The following is a 16,033-nucleotide window of genomic DNA, read 5'->3' as shown; positions in this document are numbered from 1 at the left end:
CACTTCAGAGGAAATTATGACTCTGTTTCCCTGTTATATCACCTTGGTTTCCTTAGCAAAAACCAACTTCCATTAGTATTTCCTTCCCCGATTCAGATCCCCAGTTTGAGTTGCACCTGTGTTGGTGATGATTGTGATAGACTTCTTTGCTCACTATCTCTCTATGGATTTTGCTCACCATCATGAAGGGCTTATCGTTCATAAAAATCAAAGCCCACGAAGTCAGGGCAATTGTTACTCCCTGGGCATATTTTGTCCATTCGTTTTTTTGATTATATCTCTTCCATTTACCATCAGTCATTAGCATACCATAGCCAATCTATTTTCTCTCTGGGCCCGATCATCTCTTCACAATCTGCTACCCAGACAACTGCCACATATAGCTGCAGTTGACTACTTGTACCAGAAGCTTAGTAAGTTTCCCGCATTTTCACTCTTCTCAAAGTTCATCAGCCACCCTCCTTACTGACATATTCAGCTTAATAATAGTGATAAATAAGCTATTACTGACATTTAAATGTTGCATTTGGTGTTTTTGTTTACAGATTTAATTATGTATTACTTACCTATCGCTACTGTATACCCTTCTCCCACCCCACACTTATGTCCATCATTAGCCACACATCCAGAAAAGAATGAGGATGCTCTAATAGAGCATGGGGCTGATTATTTGCATCCTACTGGGTTGATGAATGTGTTCTAAGAAATATCTGGAACAGAGAGTTGGTGCTTTTAAGACGGGCAATGTTATATCATGCTGAAAGGAAACAGCTTTATAATAGAGACAATTATTACATAATTAAAATTAGTTTTCCTCCCCAAGAACTGTGTATTACATCACACCAATGCAAAAGAAGGAATTGTTTAAAAAGAACTTATATCAAACTGATCTACTGGAATAGTACAACATTCATTGCAATCTAAGATGGGTTACTAGCTTTTCTTCTTTCCATAATCAATATATTGAATAGATATAGTATTACATTTAAGACAGTGAAACAGTTCTACCTAATATAAATAGCTCCTACTTTTCTCTACTTAAATATTTTACTCACAGATGAATTTTCAATACAATATGATATTTTATATGTCATTATTTGTTGATTGAAGCATTTGCATATGTTATGCACTTGAAAGTTTTACGTATGTTTCGAATAACTCCATATTTTACGACGAGTCAAATTTATCACATTGTATAGTATATACTGTATATATTGTACATAGCAGAAGCCCATAGGGAAGATTGATTCCTAAAATTAATTGAATTATGTTCTTCAAGTAAAGTTGCTTCAATTCATATTATTATTTTCATATGACAGGTCATCCACGGACAGATTCTGAAGTACCTCTAGAGACCAAAGTTTACAAAAAACTCCATGAAGCAGCTTTTCTTAGGTACACAGTGATAGCATACCCGCTTCCAAAGTTTACATGGATGTTCCTTGGAAATGGCAGTGAGAGCAAACATTTGCCTGGTTCTGCAAGTCCTTATGTCATTGGACGACTTTCAGAACTCCGATTTACCAGTCTGAACATCGATGACTTTGGGTATTATTCTGTCATTGCTGACAACTCAGTGCCTCCTTCTGCCAGAGAAGTTTTTGAAATTATACCAGCAGGTAAATGATGATCTCTCGGAATGTTACAGTATGATATATTATTTTATGTACATGTATGTCAGCGTTTTTTTAAAACTCCTGGTACATGATTTTATTTTTTATTCTGTTACTTTTATTCATGACTAAGTTGTAAGTGACTAGGGTCTGTTAAGAGCATACAATTGCATACGATCTACACACAGATGCTTACGTATGTATAGAGAATTACTAATAATAATACTAATAATAAGCCTTTATGACAACTTTAGGTCAATTTCTCATTGGTTTATGGTGTTTGAATGGTTCTAAAAGAATTCAGTAACTTCCAATTGGTTGATCTCGGTCACTACAGTTTCAACATAAACTAAGTAGTAAGATCTATCAAGTGTTGTGAAATGTCGTTGTAATAGAAGGGGTATATAAAGAGCTAACTGAGCAGTCAGATTCATTCCTATTTTGGAGTCAGCATCATTTCTTGTGTTCCTGTTGTAAGTCTGCTTATTTCGTTTATGTTGTACTTAGATAATATTCAAGAGGAAAAACATTTGTTTGGACTGGAAATAAAAAGCGCTCTTTACTTAAGACTATAATATTATTCTGGAGCTATTGTGTATTATTTATAGGAGTTCTAGACAACGCCATCTAGATGTCGCAGGTCTTGGAGGACCAGTACATTTGCTAATTCGAAATATTTCTGGAACTTCTATTTTGTTTCTTTCTGTTATAATGATAATAATAATAATAATAATAATAATAATGATAATAATAATAATAATAATAATAATAATAATAATAATAATAATAATAATAATAATAATGAGGACTTTGTATAGCGCCTAATCTTTAGAAGCTCTAAGCACTTTACACCATTAGACAACACCTATTAGATAAAAAAACATATATAATAATATGATTACAAAAACAAACACCATGAAATTAAAAACCATAAAAAAATGCTGAGAATATTTAAGGTAGGAAAAATTATTAGGTCTTTAAGCACTCTTGAACTGGATCACTGTGTGTTTGTTTCTAAGTTCAGTGGGCAATTTATTCCATGTTGCTGGGCCCTGGTATGCAAAAGAATGCTGTCCATATCACTTTGTTTTCATAGTGGGAATAATGAGTATACAATTGTCAGAAGAGGAGCGTAAGTATCTTGCTGGTGTGTACACAAGGGTGACGTCAGATAGGTATGTTGGACTAGAGTCCGACAGTGAAACGTAGCACAGAGAACAAATTTTGTGTTTGATTCTGGAATGAATGGATAGCCAGTGTAGGGTACAGAGCAGTGGGGAGGTGTGCTCTGATTGTCGTACTCTAAGTATGATCCGAGCAGCTGTGTTTTGAGCCTTTTGAAGTTTCTGGAGCAGATATTGAATCAAACAGAATTGAGTTAAAATAGTCGAGTCTTCAAAGTACTAATGAACACACAAGCATTTTAGTAGCATTAGCTGAAAGATATTTGCGAATGGAGCTGATGCGTCTCAGCTCAAGGTATGCAGCCTTGCATATGTTCATGACATGTTGGTGCAATGTGAGAGTACTATCCAGAGTAACACCTAGGTTTTGTACTGATTGTGTGAATTTAATGTTGGTGTTGCTGATATTTATTTTGTTTGAGGAAAAGGATGTGAATGAGAAAGTCTTTGTGTTGTGATCAGAATGGCCTCAGCTTTATCATCATTTATCTGCTGCTTGTTACATGTCATCCATGATTTCACATCCGAAATGCACCTCTCTACACCTTGGATGGTAGCATCAACTTCAATTGGGTGGCTAGATTTGTATATTTGGGTGTCATCAGCGTACAATTGGTGAGACACTAGATGATGATCTGTGACACTTGAGAGCGACTGAGTGTATAGAATGAAGAGAACAGGTCCAAGAACAGACCCCTGTGAAACACCACAACATAGATCAACTGGGCTGGAGTGTATTCCATTTGCAGATACAATTTGTGTCCTATTGAGCATGTAGGACTTGAACCACACTAAGGCTGTATCATGAATGCCAAATACCTGCTGGAGATGGTGAAGTAATATATCATCGTCTATTGTGTCAAATGCTGCAGACAGATCAAGGAGGGTGAGGACTGTAATCTTTCCGCTATCCAATGCAGAGAGAATGTCATTAACTTCTTTTAGAAGAGTAGTTTCAGTACTGTGGCAAGGGCGATATGCAGATTGTACATTGCTAAAAAGACTGTTTGAATTCAGATGAGATACAAGCTGGGATAGAACAACCTTTTCTAAGATTTTTTAAATGAATGGTAGATTATACATTGGGCGGTAGTTCTTTAAGTCATTATGGTCAAGTTTGGTTTCTTCAGTAGAGGCTTTACAATGGCAGTTTTGAAAAATGATGGGAATTCCCCGGATGAGAGAGGTATTAATAACATCAGTTAGTGATACTGGATCTAAGCACTCAATGACCATAGATTCATAACATATAGACAAAAATATGTATGTGTTTTGTTCTAAGCGATTGGAAAGAACCAGTTTGATATGGCGTAGTAATGACATGACCATTAGGCCAAGACTATGTTCCTATGCCATATCAAATGAGTTATTTCCCCTGTCTCAGCATAAAACACTTATGTGGTTTTGTATTTATTACATATCCCCTTTTTATTCACACATTCGTTTTACAAATTGTAATGTATATTTAAAAGAAATGAATTAAGCAGTTGGCATTTTATTACAAATGTTGTATAGCCATCAACACATACATTTATGTAGCCAGGCCTAAGCTTAAATACATACTGTGGCAGTCACATGTCTGCATAACAGATATTTGCTATTTAGCTTAGAAATGTTTAAAGTATTGTGTGGGACATATGAATGGGTTTAAACTGTAGTCACATGGAAACAAATGTTTTCCTTACTTCTCAAATGGAACATAGATTTTGGACCAATAAGTGGCCCCTTTTTGTTAAATTCTACTTACTGAACAGACACTCTCCTTCAAAATGAATTTCAGGGCAAAGTTTACAGACCGACAGTAATTAAATACATTGAAGTTTAAAAGAAAGCTCATTCATTTACAAAACATTCAAACTCTATTTTTATGTTTTCAATTTAGACAAGAAATTATTGAAGTTTTGAACAAAAGTGATAGTTTAAGCATTAAATAAAGTAATCAAAAATTGAGTCTCATAAAGGCAGACTAGATTTGTAATGTTCAGTTGGACATATTTTGACAAGAAAATTTTAAATAATATTACAGTAATTATGTGTTTTTATCTCTTTATTATCTATTTGAACAATCACAAGAATTTAAATGTAAAAATACATTTCCCTCAATGTGCCCCTGTGATTTTGCTAAGGCTGTACATAACAGATAAAATAATTCTAATATGGATCACAATCAAAATAGTTGCTGCTGTCAGCGATATGTTTACCTTTATTTTACAAATGTTTGTCCCTTTTTGTTTCCTGAGATTTACTAAACAAATTTGATTCCTTGGTAATTTTAACGGACAAATGATAAGTCCATCACTTAACTTGCTCATTAAATATGTAAACCAGTAGACTATATTTTTGAAACTCTGAAGATGAAACAGATTTGGTATGTTTGGTATTTTAGATGATTTAAATTGTGGAATGTCTCTTGGGAATTAAACATGGGGTAACGTTTTGTCCAAACATGGGGCATTTCAGATGATGCCATGAATCTTTTTGAGACTTCATGAGAGTCTTTCTCTCATACAAATTTATTGTCACTTTGCACACTAGCAACTGAGAACTCATTGTCAAACATTCCAAGATATTGTTGTCCATCTCAATGAAGTCTGATTTCTCTGCCTAGATACAGTGAAATGCGCATAAACTGCCCTTGCTACTTGTAGCTTCTGATCCGGAACAAAAATTATCCCCAGTGCCAAAAGTGTCCATTTTCACCAAATATAACTCCATTTCTTCCTTGAATCTTGGAAAAGTATTGTAATTTAAAAATAAGTTTTAAAGTGATTGCTTAATATGGGTAGATAAATGACCAGATTATTCTTCAAAATGCCTCAGTAATCTCAATCAGACTCATTAAATACTGCCAACAAGAATTAGATACATTTTAAATTTATACAGCATTGTATTTCAGGTACACCAGGGAAGCCATTAAATTTCCATAGTACCAACATACAAGAAAAGCAACTCTCACTGAGGTGGCAATCTGTATGTGATGGTGGATTCACTCAGACTTTCGTGGTTGAGATAAGTCTTGATAATATCACATGGAATAATGTGTCTGAAGTCAATGCTGGAAACAGGGATGGATGGTTTACTACAGTCATTGAGGACCTTATCCCAGGATCTGAATATTATTTGAGATTGTATGCATACAACGTAAATGGAAGAGGAGGCTTTGCTGATGTAAAACTTGTCATAAGGATGTTGAAAGGTTGTACTGTCTTGCATATTTCCATTCCTTAAGTGTATTTTCTTATTTATATTCCCGTGAGGTTAAAGAAAATCTACCATTAAATGGAACATAAATATTGATGAATATTCTAAATTATCCATCTTGTACACACCTAAATATTATGGCATTTGCTACAATCAAATATTGTACACACCTAAATATTATGGCATTTGCTACAATCAAATGTTGTACACACCTAAATATTATGGCATTTGCTCATCGAAATATTTTATCAAGACCTATATGATATTGTGATCGAGGATCATGTAAATTTATCGTGATAAATCTGTATGGGACAGATTGTACTTTTGAAGAGAAGCTTTTGAACTTAATCATGCCCATGTTCCCACTACACCAAGTCTGATGAAAATTTCGCAGAGTATGTGTATCGACTCCATTAAACACAACCAAAATATTACAGTTATCTCCGATCACTTTAGGTATTTGTGTATATTGCTGAGTAACATAAATCACGTCTGTTTTTATGCCTGTCTTGAGAAAATATCCAAGCTGGATTTGCTTGTTTGTCCTGCCTTATGTCATCATATACTAAGAGAGCATTAATAAATCCATCGAGGTCATCTACAGATGGCTCTTCATCAATATCAGTGATAAAATCAATACTATCATTACCATCTTCGTCCAACAATTTTGCATTTTCATTTAAATCTTTACATCGCAACATCTCTTATTATCTACTAAATACAACTTATCTCACTTGAGCCATCTCATTATCAGATTAAATAATCAGGGCATCTTAACAGATCCAGATGGACCTATGATAATTGCTCTGACAGAATTTGGTAACCTGGATGATGTTTGACTGGCTCTTGTTTTTGTGTTACTGAGAAATCAGTGACATCCATGTTATACAAATATAATACAAAATATGGATTTATATTATGTTCAATTTAGAGCATCACCCCACAAGTGGATTAACAACAATAATAACAAAAAATAAAAGATTTGCACTTACAGGCAAGTGTGTGAAATGTGGTACAAATAAGTATAAATTTATTTTGTCTCCTAAGAAAATAGGTGGTTATATCGTTACTTCATTAGGAAAATTACCAGTAACTCAATGGGCTAAATACCCAGGAGAAAAACATCTTCCAGGATATAATTATTGTGGTCCTGGAACTCGACATGATATCAGACTTGACAAATGAGATCAACCAAGACGTGGAGAGTATCCAATAAATGCGATTGATCAAGCATGCCATGTTCATATGTAGCTTATAAAAGTAATGATTTACCACACTGACATAATGCAGATGTGAAGTTGATTCACTCTTTAAATTCCATAAAAAATAAAGCTCTCAGATAATCATTAGCTAATTGGTTGGTAAGATCTGTGATGAAATATAAATTATTATTAGAAGCCGGTAACTAATCAACCGATTATTATAAAATAATGGACTCAATTTATTATAGCCCAAGAGGATATTGGAAAGGTAGAGCAGCTACTAGTAAACTTGTTGATGCAGCAATTGTTACACGTTCTGTGGCTGCAAATTAGCTAGCATGACAGGCAATATAGCAAGTTTATCAGAACTCTGAAATAACCATGCAGATCCAGGATCATTCTTACATATTTCATTAATAAAATCAAATATATCTCCTTGGTAAAATTTAACAATTCGATTTCGTTGAAATATTTTTGATGCCTTAGTCCATGCATGCGCATTATACTTCATTTGTACAAATTTCCTCCATGTATAGTTTTTACCATTATTAGAAATTTTTGTTTCTAGGTCAGCGACGTCCTTGATAGATGCTCCAGTATCTTTAACTATTTCTGCCCAATCATTTATTATTTTATGTCTTTTATCTGTTAACCAATTCCACGAGTCGAAATTGTAAAATGTTCCATTACTCGTTTGGCTTCATAATTTAGCCTTGACAATTTCATAGTTTCAGATCATGAATGCTGGGTTTATCATTCAGAGGATATATTGCATAAACAACCGCAGTTACAGGATTCACTCTTTCATAATACAGTCTGTCAATGCCAATCAGCATTCCTGGTTTGGAATTTTTACTTAATATAGCGATTTTTTCATTATGAAGTACAGGGTCACGTTTGTCACTGATATAACAAATACTCTCTACATCATTAATAAACTTTACACTGAAAACATTTCTTGTCAAGATAATTAATAATTGTTGACACTCATTGGTTGTTCATTCTAGCATTGATAACATTGGTGTTGAGTATGATTTTAATGTTGACCACACATGAGATGCATCATCATCACAAAATTATTTTTTAGCATTACAAATACTTTCAATCAGAGTTTCCATCAGATCAACCAGAACACATATTCGTGGGTCAGGGTTTCTTCTCTCAAGATCGAATCTATATTCAGAAGGTTTAATCCTAATTACTGATGATATGTTAAATTCATCCTTATTATTATTATGACATATATATATATATATATATATATATATATATATATATATATATATATATATATATATATATATATATATATATATATATATAATGATTCAAACGAAGAATAACTGCAAATGGCTTATGATAGGTTCTACAACTCCCTGTAACAAAGCTTGCGTAAACGATTTGCGTGGACTTCACTTACAAAGCATACAGGGAGGGAGTTTAGGACCTAAACTGTGTTTGAAGTGTGGTGTTGGTGTTAGAGGAAAAACCCAATTATGTGTGCAATGTGGTGGTAAAAAATACAGAGAACTGAAACGATATGATAAAAAAATACTGGTAACAATGACAAAGTTATAAAAAGCGCTGAAGATTATCTCGCGAGATTTTCAAAAATAATCATTTACACAAATAATCATTTAGACAAATGATATTATTGTTTAAATTGTACAAAAAGAATTCGTAAAACATCTATCGTCAAGAATTATGAAGCATCTCGTGATGGTAAAATCATGAGCTGTCGACTAAAAAAATCAGTTGGTAATATCATTAATACTGGTAATATCATGATCAATACTAAGTCTGTAAATACATTAACTGGCAAAGAATAATTTCAATCAATGAATGCAACTGGCAAATATTTTAAAATCTCAGTGCGTTCAGTAAAATATGTTGCAGATAATATTACCAGATTGGCTTTTTCAAAGAAATGTAAACAAAGAATAACTTTCCATTATTGCTGAAGGTTGATAACTCTGTGTTCTCTCCTGTAGAATAATTAAGTAGTTTACAGGAGAGAACTTAGCTTGACAGAGTTATCTCCCTTCAGCAATAATGGAAAGTTATTAAGTAGTTATCTTCCTTGTTACTTTGTAATTGATCACAATTTATTTTGTGATCATATCTAATTATATAGAAATATTCAGTAATTCAACCATCTGTGTGATAATTAATATCAGTGAAGTAATGTAATTTTGTAATAGTTCAAATTAGTGAAAGGATATTTACATCTTAATTTAATTTCCGTTGACAAAGACAATCACCCGCTTTGTAATGCAAGAGTTATTTTTAGATCTCTCTGTTATACAGAAATACATGTATTTTAAACCTTTTCAAAGGCAGAAATAAATACAATATACGATTATTTTAAAAGAGGTGTTCTGGAAAATGGAAAATAAATCCATGCTGTAGTTATTATAATAATCATTTGTAGGAAATCCAGCATAAGTAACTTCAAGATAATTTCTGAAATTTACGTCTGTAAGGTTAGAACATAGAGCAGTGGTAGCTTGACTGATTCTCATGCTCGAGGATTGGTGATCTAATCCCGTGACTGGCAAACTGTCGACGTTGGCTATATTTCGCGATTTTTCATTAAAAAGTGGGGGCTCCAAGCCCCAAAAACATTTAATGTACACCTCCTGTACATTTCATGCACTTTCCCCGGGGTTTGTTATGGGGTGTGTGTGCTTGAAATTAAAAGGCTTTGAATCTGAATCTCTAAAATTTCGTTTCGTTTAGAGATTTACTTGGGTGGGTGTCTATGCAGTTAGAGCCTCCAAAAATAAACCGTAGCGTGATGTCAGCTCTCAATCTCACTGAAGGGTACCTTAACAAAAACATTCACAAGGAATGTCAGCCAAAAAGAAAAGTCTCGTGGGGTGCCTAGAAAACCATAAGAAAAAGGACCCTATGGAAAGGCACAAATGCAAATATGAGGAGACCCATGAATGATAACCGCTCATCATGCTACGGTTTAATTTTTTGTTAAAAATTACACACATATATATATATATATATATATATATATATATATATATATAATGAACTACGAAAATATTAATGTTATTATTTCTGCATGACGGTATAAAAATTGAACTTGCAGTCTATGTTTCAATCCTTTCCTACAGTTAAAGATACAGAAGTTAAAAAAATAGTATCCCTCTCGCGCGATTGAAGAAATTAGATCAGAATTAGCTGATGATTACAAGAAGAAAACGATTATTAACACGCGCGTGAGGCAGTTGAAAAAGGTTGTCAGATTTTGAAAGTGAAAGTACTGTCAGTGACTGTAGTAACAACTTCACTAAGGTGGATTGTGAAAGTGAAAGTAGTGACAATGAAATGTATGTCCACTGGGGTCCCTATCGTGGCGAGCGATTGTGAAAGTTAATATTTATCCTTGACTTTGTCGATTTTTTTATTATTCTGTTATTTGATTTTTTTATTTTTTCTGTTTTTGATGAGATTTTTACAATTTCAAGTACCTATTACCCCCATCAAATTACAAAATCTGACAGATTTTCACAATTTTGAGTACCTACTACCCAAAGAAATTACAAAATCTGATTTTCCTTACTTTATGTACTATTTACCGAGAACCAGTATATAAAAATTTATGTTATATTATAATCTCACGAACATGAAGATCCATGATTTTACATATAAATTAATATTAAGAATTTCTTGTCTTAAATCAAGAATGTGTCCAGTCTGGTCAGTAAGTTTGAAATGTATTCTTGATCTGATTTTTGTTATTTCATCGGTTCTAAATTCTGGTATTGCAAATGTTGGTAATTCTGCTTCAGTTATTTTATAATGAATGAGAAATAATCTTTTTAGTCTGTACTCAGTTTATTTCCACTTTTGTATTCTCATAGTTATTCGTCTGTTAACATTTTTCAATTGCAAACCAAATTTGTAAACTCAACTTCAGATATAACCTGATTTAAATGTATTTTTCAGTGATCTGTTGTTTTACGTCGTTATTATAGTATTGTGTGATACTGGAAAGTAAATTTCGTAGATTATCAAGTACGTGTGTGTATTCAGGCTTAATGTTGTCAGGAAATGCTTTGCTAACTTGTTCATCGATATATGAAATATAAGTTCTATCATCTCTTCTAGATATTGACGTTAATAATTCAGCAGGTTTTGTACCATCAGATAACGTATAGTTACGCATTCCAGGAGAAGATAAAAGATTTAAAGTTGGTTTTCCTATATCACGCCATGGATATCTTTTTCGTTATTCTGGAGTTGTTATACATATTTTTTCTGTGAGAAATTCATTTAACTTTGGTTCTGGTGGTCCTTTATACTCTGGTGCTATTTCAGACCAGTCTAAAAATGACCTGATTGATGATTGATCAATATCTACAGCGTAATCTTGCGAATTTATTTCAATCGCAGCTGATATGTTGCTTCATCAACAGTAATAGCTAGTTTTGATTCTCTTATTCTTATAGACTTAATTCTGCACTGAAATTCATCGTTGAATTGTTCGATTTGATAAGTACCTATGGGAATTCTGACAAATTGCCAATCAGGAGTTCCATCATCTTTATTTTTCATACGAAAAATACAAGTGAATTATTTGCTGGCAATCAACCAAACGATTTTGATCTGATATTTGTCCAGCTGGAATAAACTCGTAATTGTGTCAGCGTTATTTCTTTCGCTGCAATTGCAGTTGGAAATTTAACGCTAAATTCAGGGTTAGTTGAGCTTATTGATATCGTTGTTTTTGACGGAGTTGTATTAACAATTTGTTTAAGTAGTTCGTTCGGAGTTGACATTATTATTATTATTATTTTTTAAATCCTGATTTTCTAAATCGGCATGAATCCTAGCATAGTCATTACTTCCTTGTAAATTTTAATCGTGTCCGTGAACTCAACATCTGATATTTTTCCATCACTAAGACTTGATGATATTAACGATGATAATTTGGAGTATGCTAGCGTCGCTTTGTGTAATTATATTATATAATCATGCAATTTTGCATTTGCGCATGTACATATTTTTTTTTTGTGCAATAATATTAAGAAGACCAGGAATTGTTATTGCAGCTAAAAAAATCACACCTTGTTACAACTACTGGTGTCATCTCTAACGATGGTGTTATTGTTGATAATAATACACCGGTTCCAGCAATAAGATCAGTCACTGAATACACAATTATGTGAACAACTACTACACGTCTGTGATATTTTTTTACTTTTAATGAATATTCGTCAACGATTTTAGTTTTTGTGCCATTCACGTGCTTGATTATATCTAAAACGTTGAACGTTGATCAGAATGCTTATTATATTTTAGGTTGGTGGGAATTTCGCTACTAATTCAAGACACCAATAATAAATTAAGCCGAGTTTTTTTCTTCTGCTTCGGGTTCCATAGTAAATGTTTCCTCGACGTTTTGTTCCAACATCGATAATGTAAATCCAGGAGATCCACCAGACGGATAACTATGTGAAATTGTGCTAGATACAGTAAATGGTATAAAACCAAGTACTGAGAGCCTGCATATACTGGTAACCTCAGCGCGATGTGTGATAGATTTATTAAGTGGTGACCATAATGCTTGTCCATAAGCTACTGTATTTAATACACTGTCGGTAACATTTTTATATCACAGAGTTTAATATTGATGGCTGGTGGACTTCCAAAATATTCCTTAATGGATCGATTTATGTTCTATGAAATATCATGTACAATTGTACTTGATTAGAATAATCAGTTTTAATGAAGCCATTTCATTCTTAACTGACACTAACGAGTTCATCATTGGAAGGGTCTATTTCTTCGTTACAACGTCATTGTCTGATTCTGGTTCTCCAAGATCAGTAATTTTCTTATTAGACATATTGAGAGGGCCAGTCATTGTATTACTATATTTTTATACTCGACCTCGAATATCATTTAATATCGTTGACATAATAACACCGGGTTTAATTTTGCATTATTATCAAACACAGCTATAATATTTTCAGTTACTTAACTAATTTTAACGATAATATCTTTCAAAGATTGCTGGTTTCTAATTTTCATTGGTTATTTTAAAATGCAACCACTTCTTTTGGATCTACATTTGCAAGATTTAATAATTCAGATATTTCATCACTAATCCGTTTACTTAATTCTCATAAGTTATTCGGTCAGGTTTTGGTTTTTTGTTTAGAGGAAGCTCTTCCGTAAATATCAACCATTATACTTTAAGACCCGTTTAAAATGACGCGCCTCCTTGTATAATGATTCACGACTTTATGTTGAATGTTGATGATGATATAGCGTCGAGTACAGAAATTACTTCAGAGCCACATATTTGCGGATCGGTTATTGTTTGTGTTGGTAATGTTGAATACCAGACTGGAGATTTTATTGTAATTTAAAAATTCTTCTGGTGGAGCCAGTTTATACGAATCAAAATAAAAAATCCCATGTGGATCAGTTGCATATCCAACCCAATGAGTGCTAGGACCAGAACTTTTATCAAGATTAATAATGCCTGTTTCAATATTGTTTGGTTGTTTTGGTAATTGGTCACACATAAAAGCACCTCTGAAATTTGATATATTTAATTTTTAGGCAGCATTAAGTAAATCAATATTTGACATCGGACGAATTAACGAAGTGTTCCAGGAAGTCTTAGACCTTTCCGTATCGATATGGGGTTTCTGGAAGTCTTAGTCCTCTTCCTCTTTTTTAAATCCTTTTCCTGTTACTTTATCTATTGCTAGGTTAGCAAATTTACCTGCAGCGGCTCCAGCAGCACCAAGTGCAACTGCTTTTGCAACAGTTGGGGCAGCAGCGGCTATTAAACCTGGTATATCTGCAAGAAGTGGAAATATATCACCAGTCTTGATTGAATCTTTAATGGCTGTCACATATAAAGATTGAGTTTAATGCCTGTTTTTGATTGTTTGGCATCCTTGACATGCCTTAGTTGACGTTCTGACAATGATAGTTTATTTTGACCACCTGTGGTCTGATCTTTATTAGTGATATTTTTATTCCACAGTTCTTTGCTGAATTTGATTGAAGCTTTTTAATCTGACCAGGAGTCAGACTGATACTAACATGATGATATGACATTATAAATATTGTGCGCAATTTAATTTCATGTTTTCTACTGGAGCGTTAATAACTCGCATTTGCCCACCAGTACCTTCAAGTATCATTGCTTTATCGCTGATTATAACTGGATTTGCTCTTAATCAACACCACCTGCTGGGTTTACACGAGCTCGAAAGTGAATATCAACGACAGATTGTTTAAATAAATCTATATGCTCCAATGAAAGTAATAGATCAGATACAGTGTTGTTAAATCTAACTGTAATATTTGTAAACTTGTGTATAGTTTTTGATAACGTACCATAAACGTCATTAAACGATGGTATACATGTGCTACATGGCTATTTTCAAAATTTAATGTTATATCTTCAGATGGTTCCTCATGTCCATTTATCCTTTAAGAAACTTCACAAAAATTAAACTTGTAAAATATCATATGACTGTTTGTGAATTTAGTCGTGCAGCATTTTCTAAAGCAATACAAATATGCCTCGGTGCAGAAACACCTTGTTGAAACGAAATATGCCATGTAAATAAACCAGCGATACTACTCTGAATGCTATATGTGGTCATTGCCAACCATGATAACAATGATTTTCTGCCTGAATTCATAAAAGTAATTAATGTTTCATCTTGAGCAAGCGATGGAGTCATTATTGGCATCCATAGTGAAAATTTAAATAATATTACTTTACCAACAGCAACAGTACCACCGTCACGCCAGATTTCATCATCATCATTACCCTTTCTCACAAGTACAACTGTATGTTTTGCCCCAAAGATAACTTTTCTACATTTCTACAAAATCCAAAGATATGAGACAGTGGAATTGCACATGAAACTTTTCTACGCTAACCATTTAACATTGATTTACGTGCGGCAAATCCTAAGTTAAAATTTGCGTTCATTGATGCAACTTCAGTTCAAGCTGCATTTAGTGTTACGTTTATGTGTTCATGACGATCAGCGTTATCTTTTACAAAAATCATTGACAGACCATCTGATCTTATATAATCATCTAAATATCTTGCAAGATTTAATATCGTTGTGGCAACGTCAATATCTTTTTGAATTATTTCAATGTTTCTTCCGTCAGTTTTGTATGCAGTGCTATCAAACAAGGCCACAATACCATTAATAACAAAACCAATTTTAATATTATCACCATAGGGTGTACTAGCGACAAAGTATGTTACAATTTCTCCTTCTACTTTAATAAACTCTTCAGCAGGTAACAAATATATGCTGGTATCTTGAACCTATAGTCTGATTAGACTACACTGATTTGGTACACATGCTTCTTAAGAATAATATTGATAATCGCGTATAGATTCCTCTTTAAGAACTGGTGCGTCCATATCAAACGCTGGATCAGATATACGCTTAAACATTTTATTATAAGTGTTATCATCCAGTTCCTAAAATAAAACATATTTTTCGACATAATTTCATTAGTCAACTTTGCAGGAACGACTTCATTAACAGCCAGCTCTGCTAGTTTTTGATTTGCAGCTTGATTTATTATTTTACTAATATTTGCAGGCATAATTTCAGTGCTGGGTGGTTTTCTTCGTACTAGTCGTGCTAATCTTTCTTCGAGTGATAAAAATTCTTTACCACCAAGATTACAAACAGAACTTAATGCTTTGTCACCAATGGCTTCAATAGCTTTCATGCCTAATTGTTTCTCAATTGGTGCTGCTTTTAGAGCCTTCCTTCTAAATAAACCAATAACAACATCTCCATGTCCATCTCCA

The 16,033-nt window shown here is 33.3% G+C and overlaps 1 protein-coding gene across 1 annotated transcript in view; it reads left to right on the top strand.

Annotated features, from left to right (window-relative positions):
- LOC149806803 (protein turtle homolog B-like) overlaps positions 1–16,033 on the top strand; it is a 264,646-nt gene that overhangs the window by 133,911 nt on the left and 114,702 nt on the right. The window contains exons 6-7 of the mRNA XM_089971057.1: positions 1,320–1,619; positions 5,694–5,993. Of these exons, the coding sequence (XP_089827183.1) occupies positions 1,320–1,619; positions 5,694–5,993 (600 nt within the window). The remainder of the gene's footprint in view (positions 1–1,319; positions 1,620–5,693; positions 5,994–16,033) is intronic.

Source organism: Sinohyriopsis cumingii, chromosome 1 (genome assembly GCF_028554795.1).
Source record: "Sinohyriopsis cumingii isolate HCF-2022 chromosome 1, ASM2855479v2, whole genome shotgun sequence".
Taxonomy (NCBI): domain Eukaryota; kingdom Metazoa; phylum Mollusca; class Bivalvia; order Unionida; family Unionidae; genus Sinohyriopsis; species Sinohyriopsis cumingii.
This window is presented reverse-complemented; position numbering and strand designations above follow the sequence as displayed.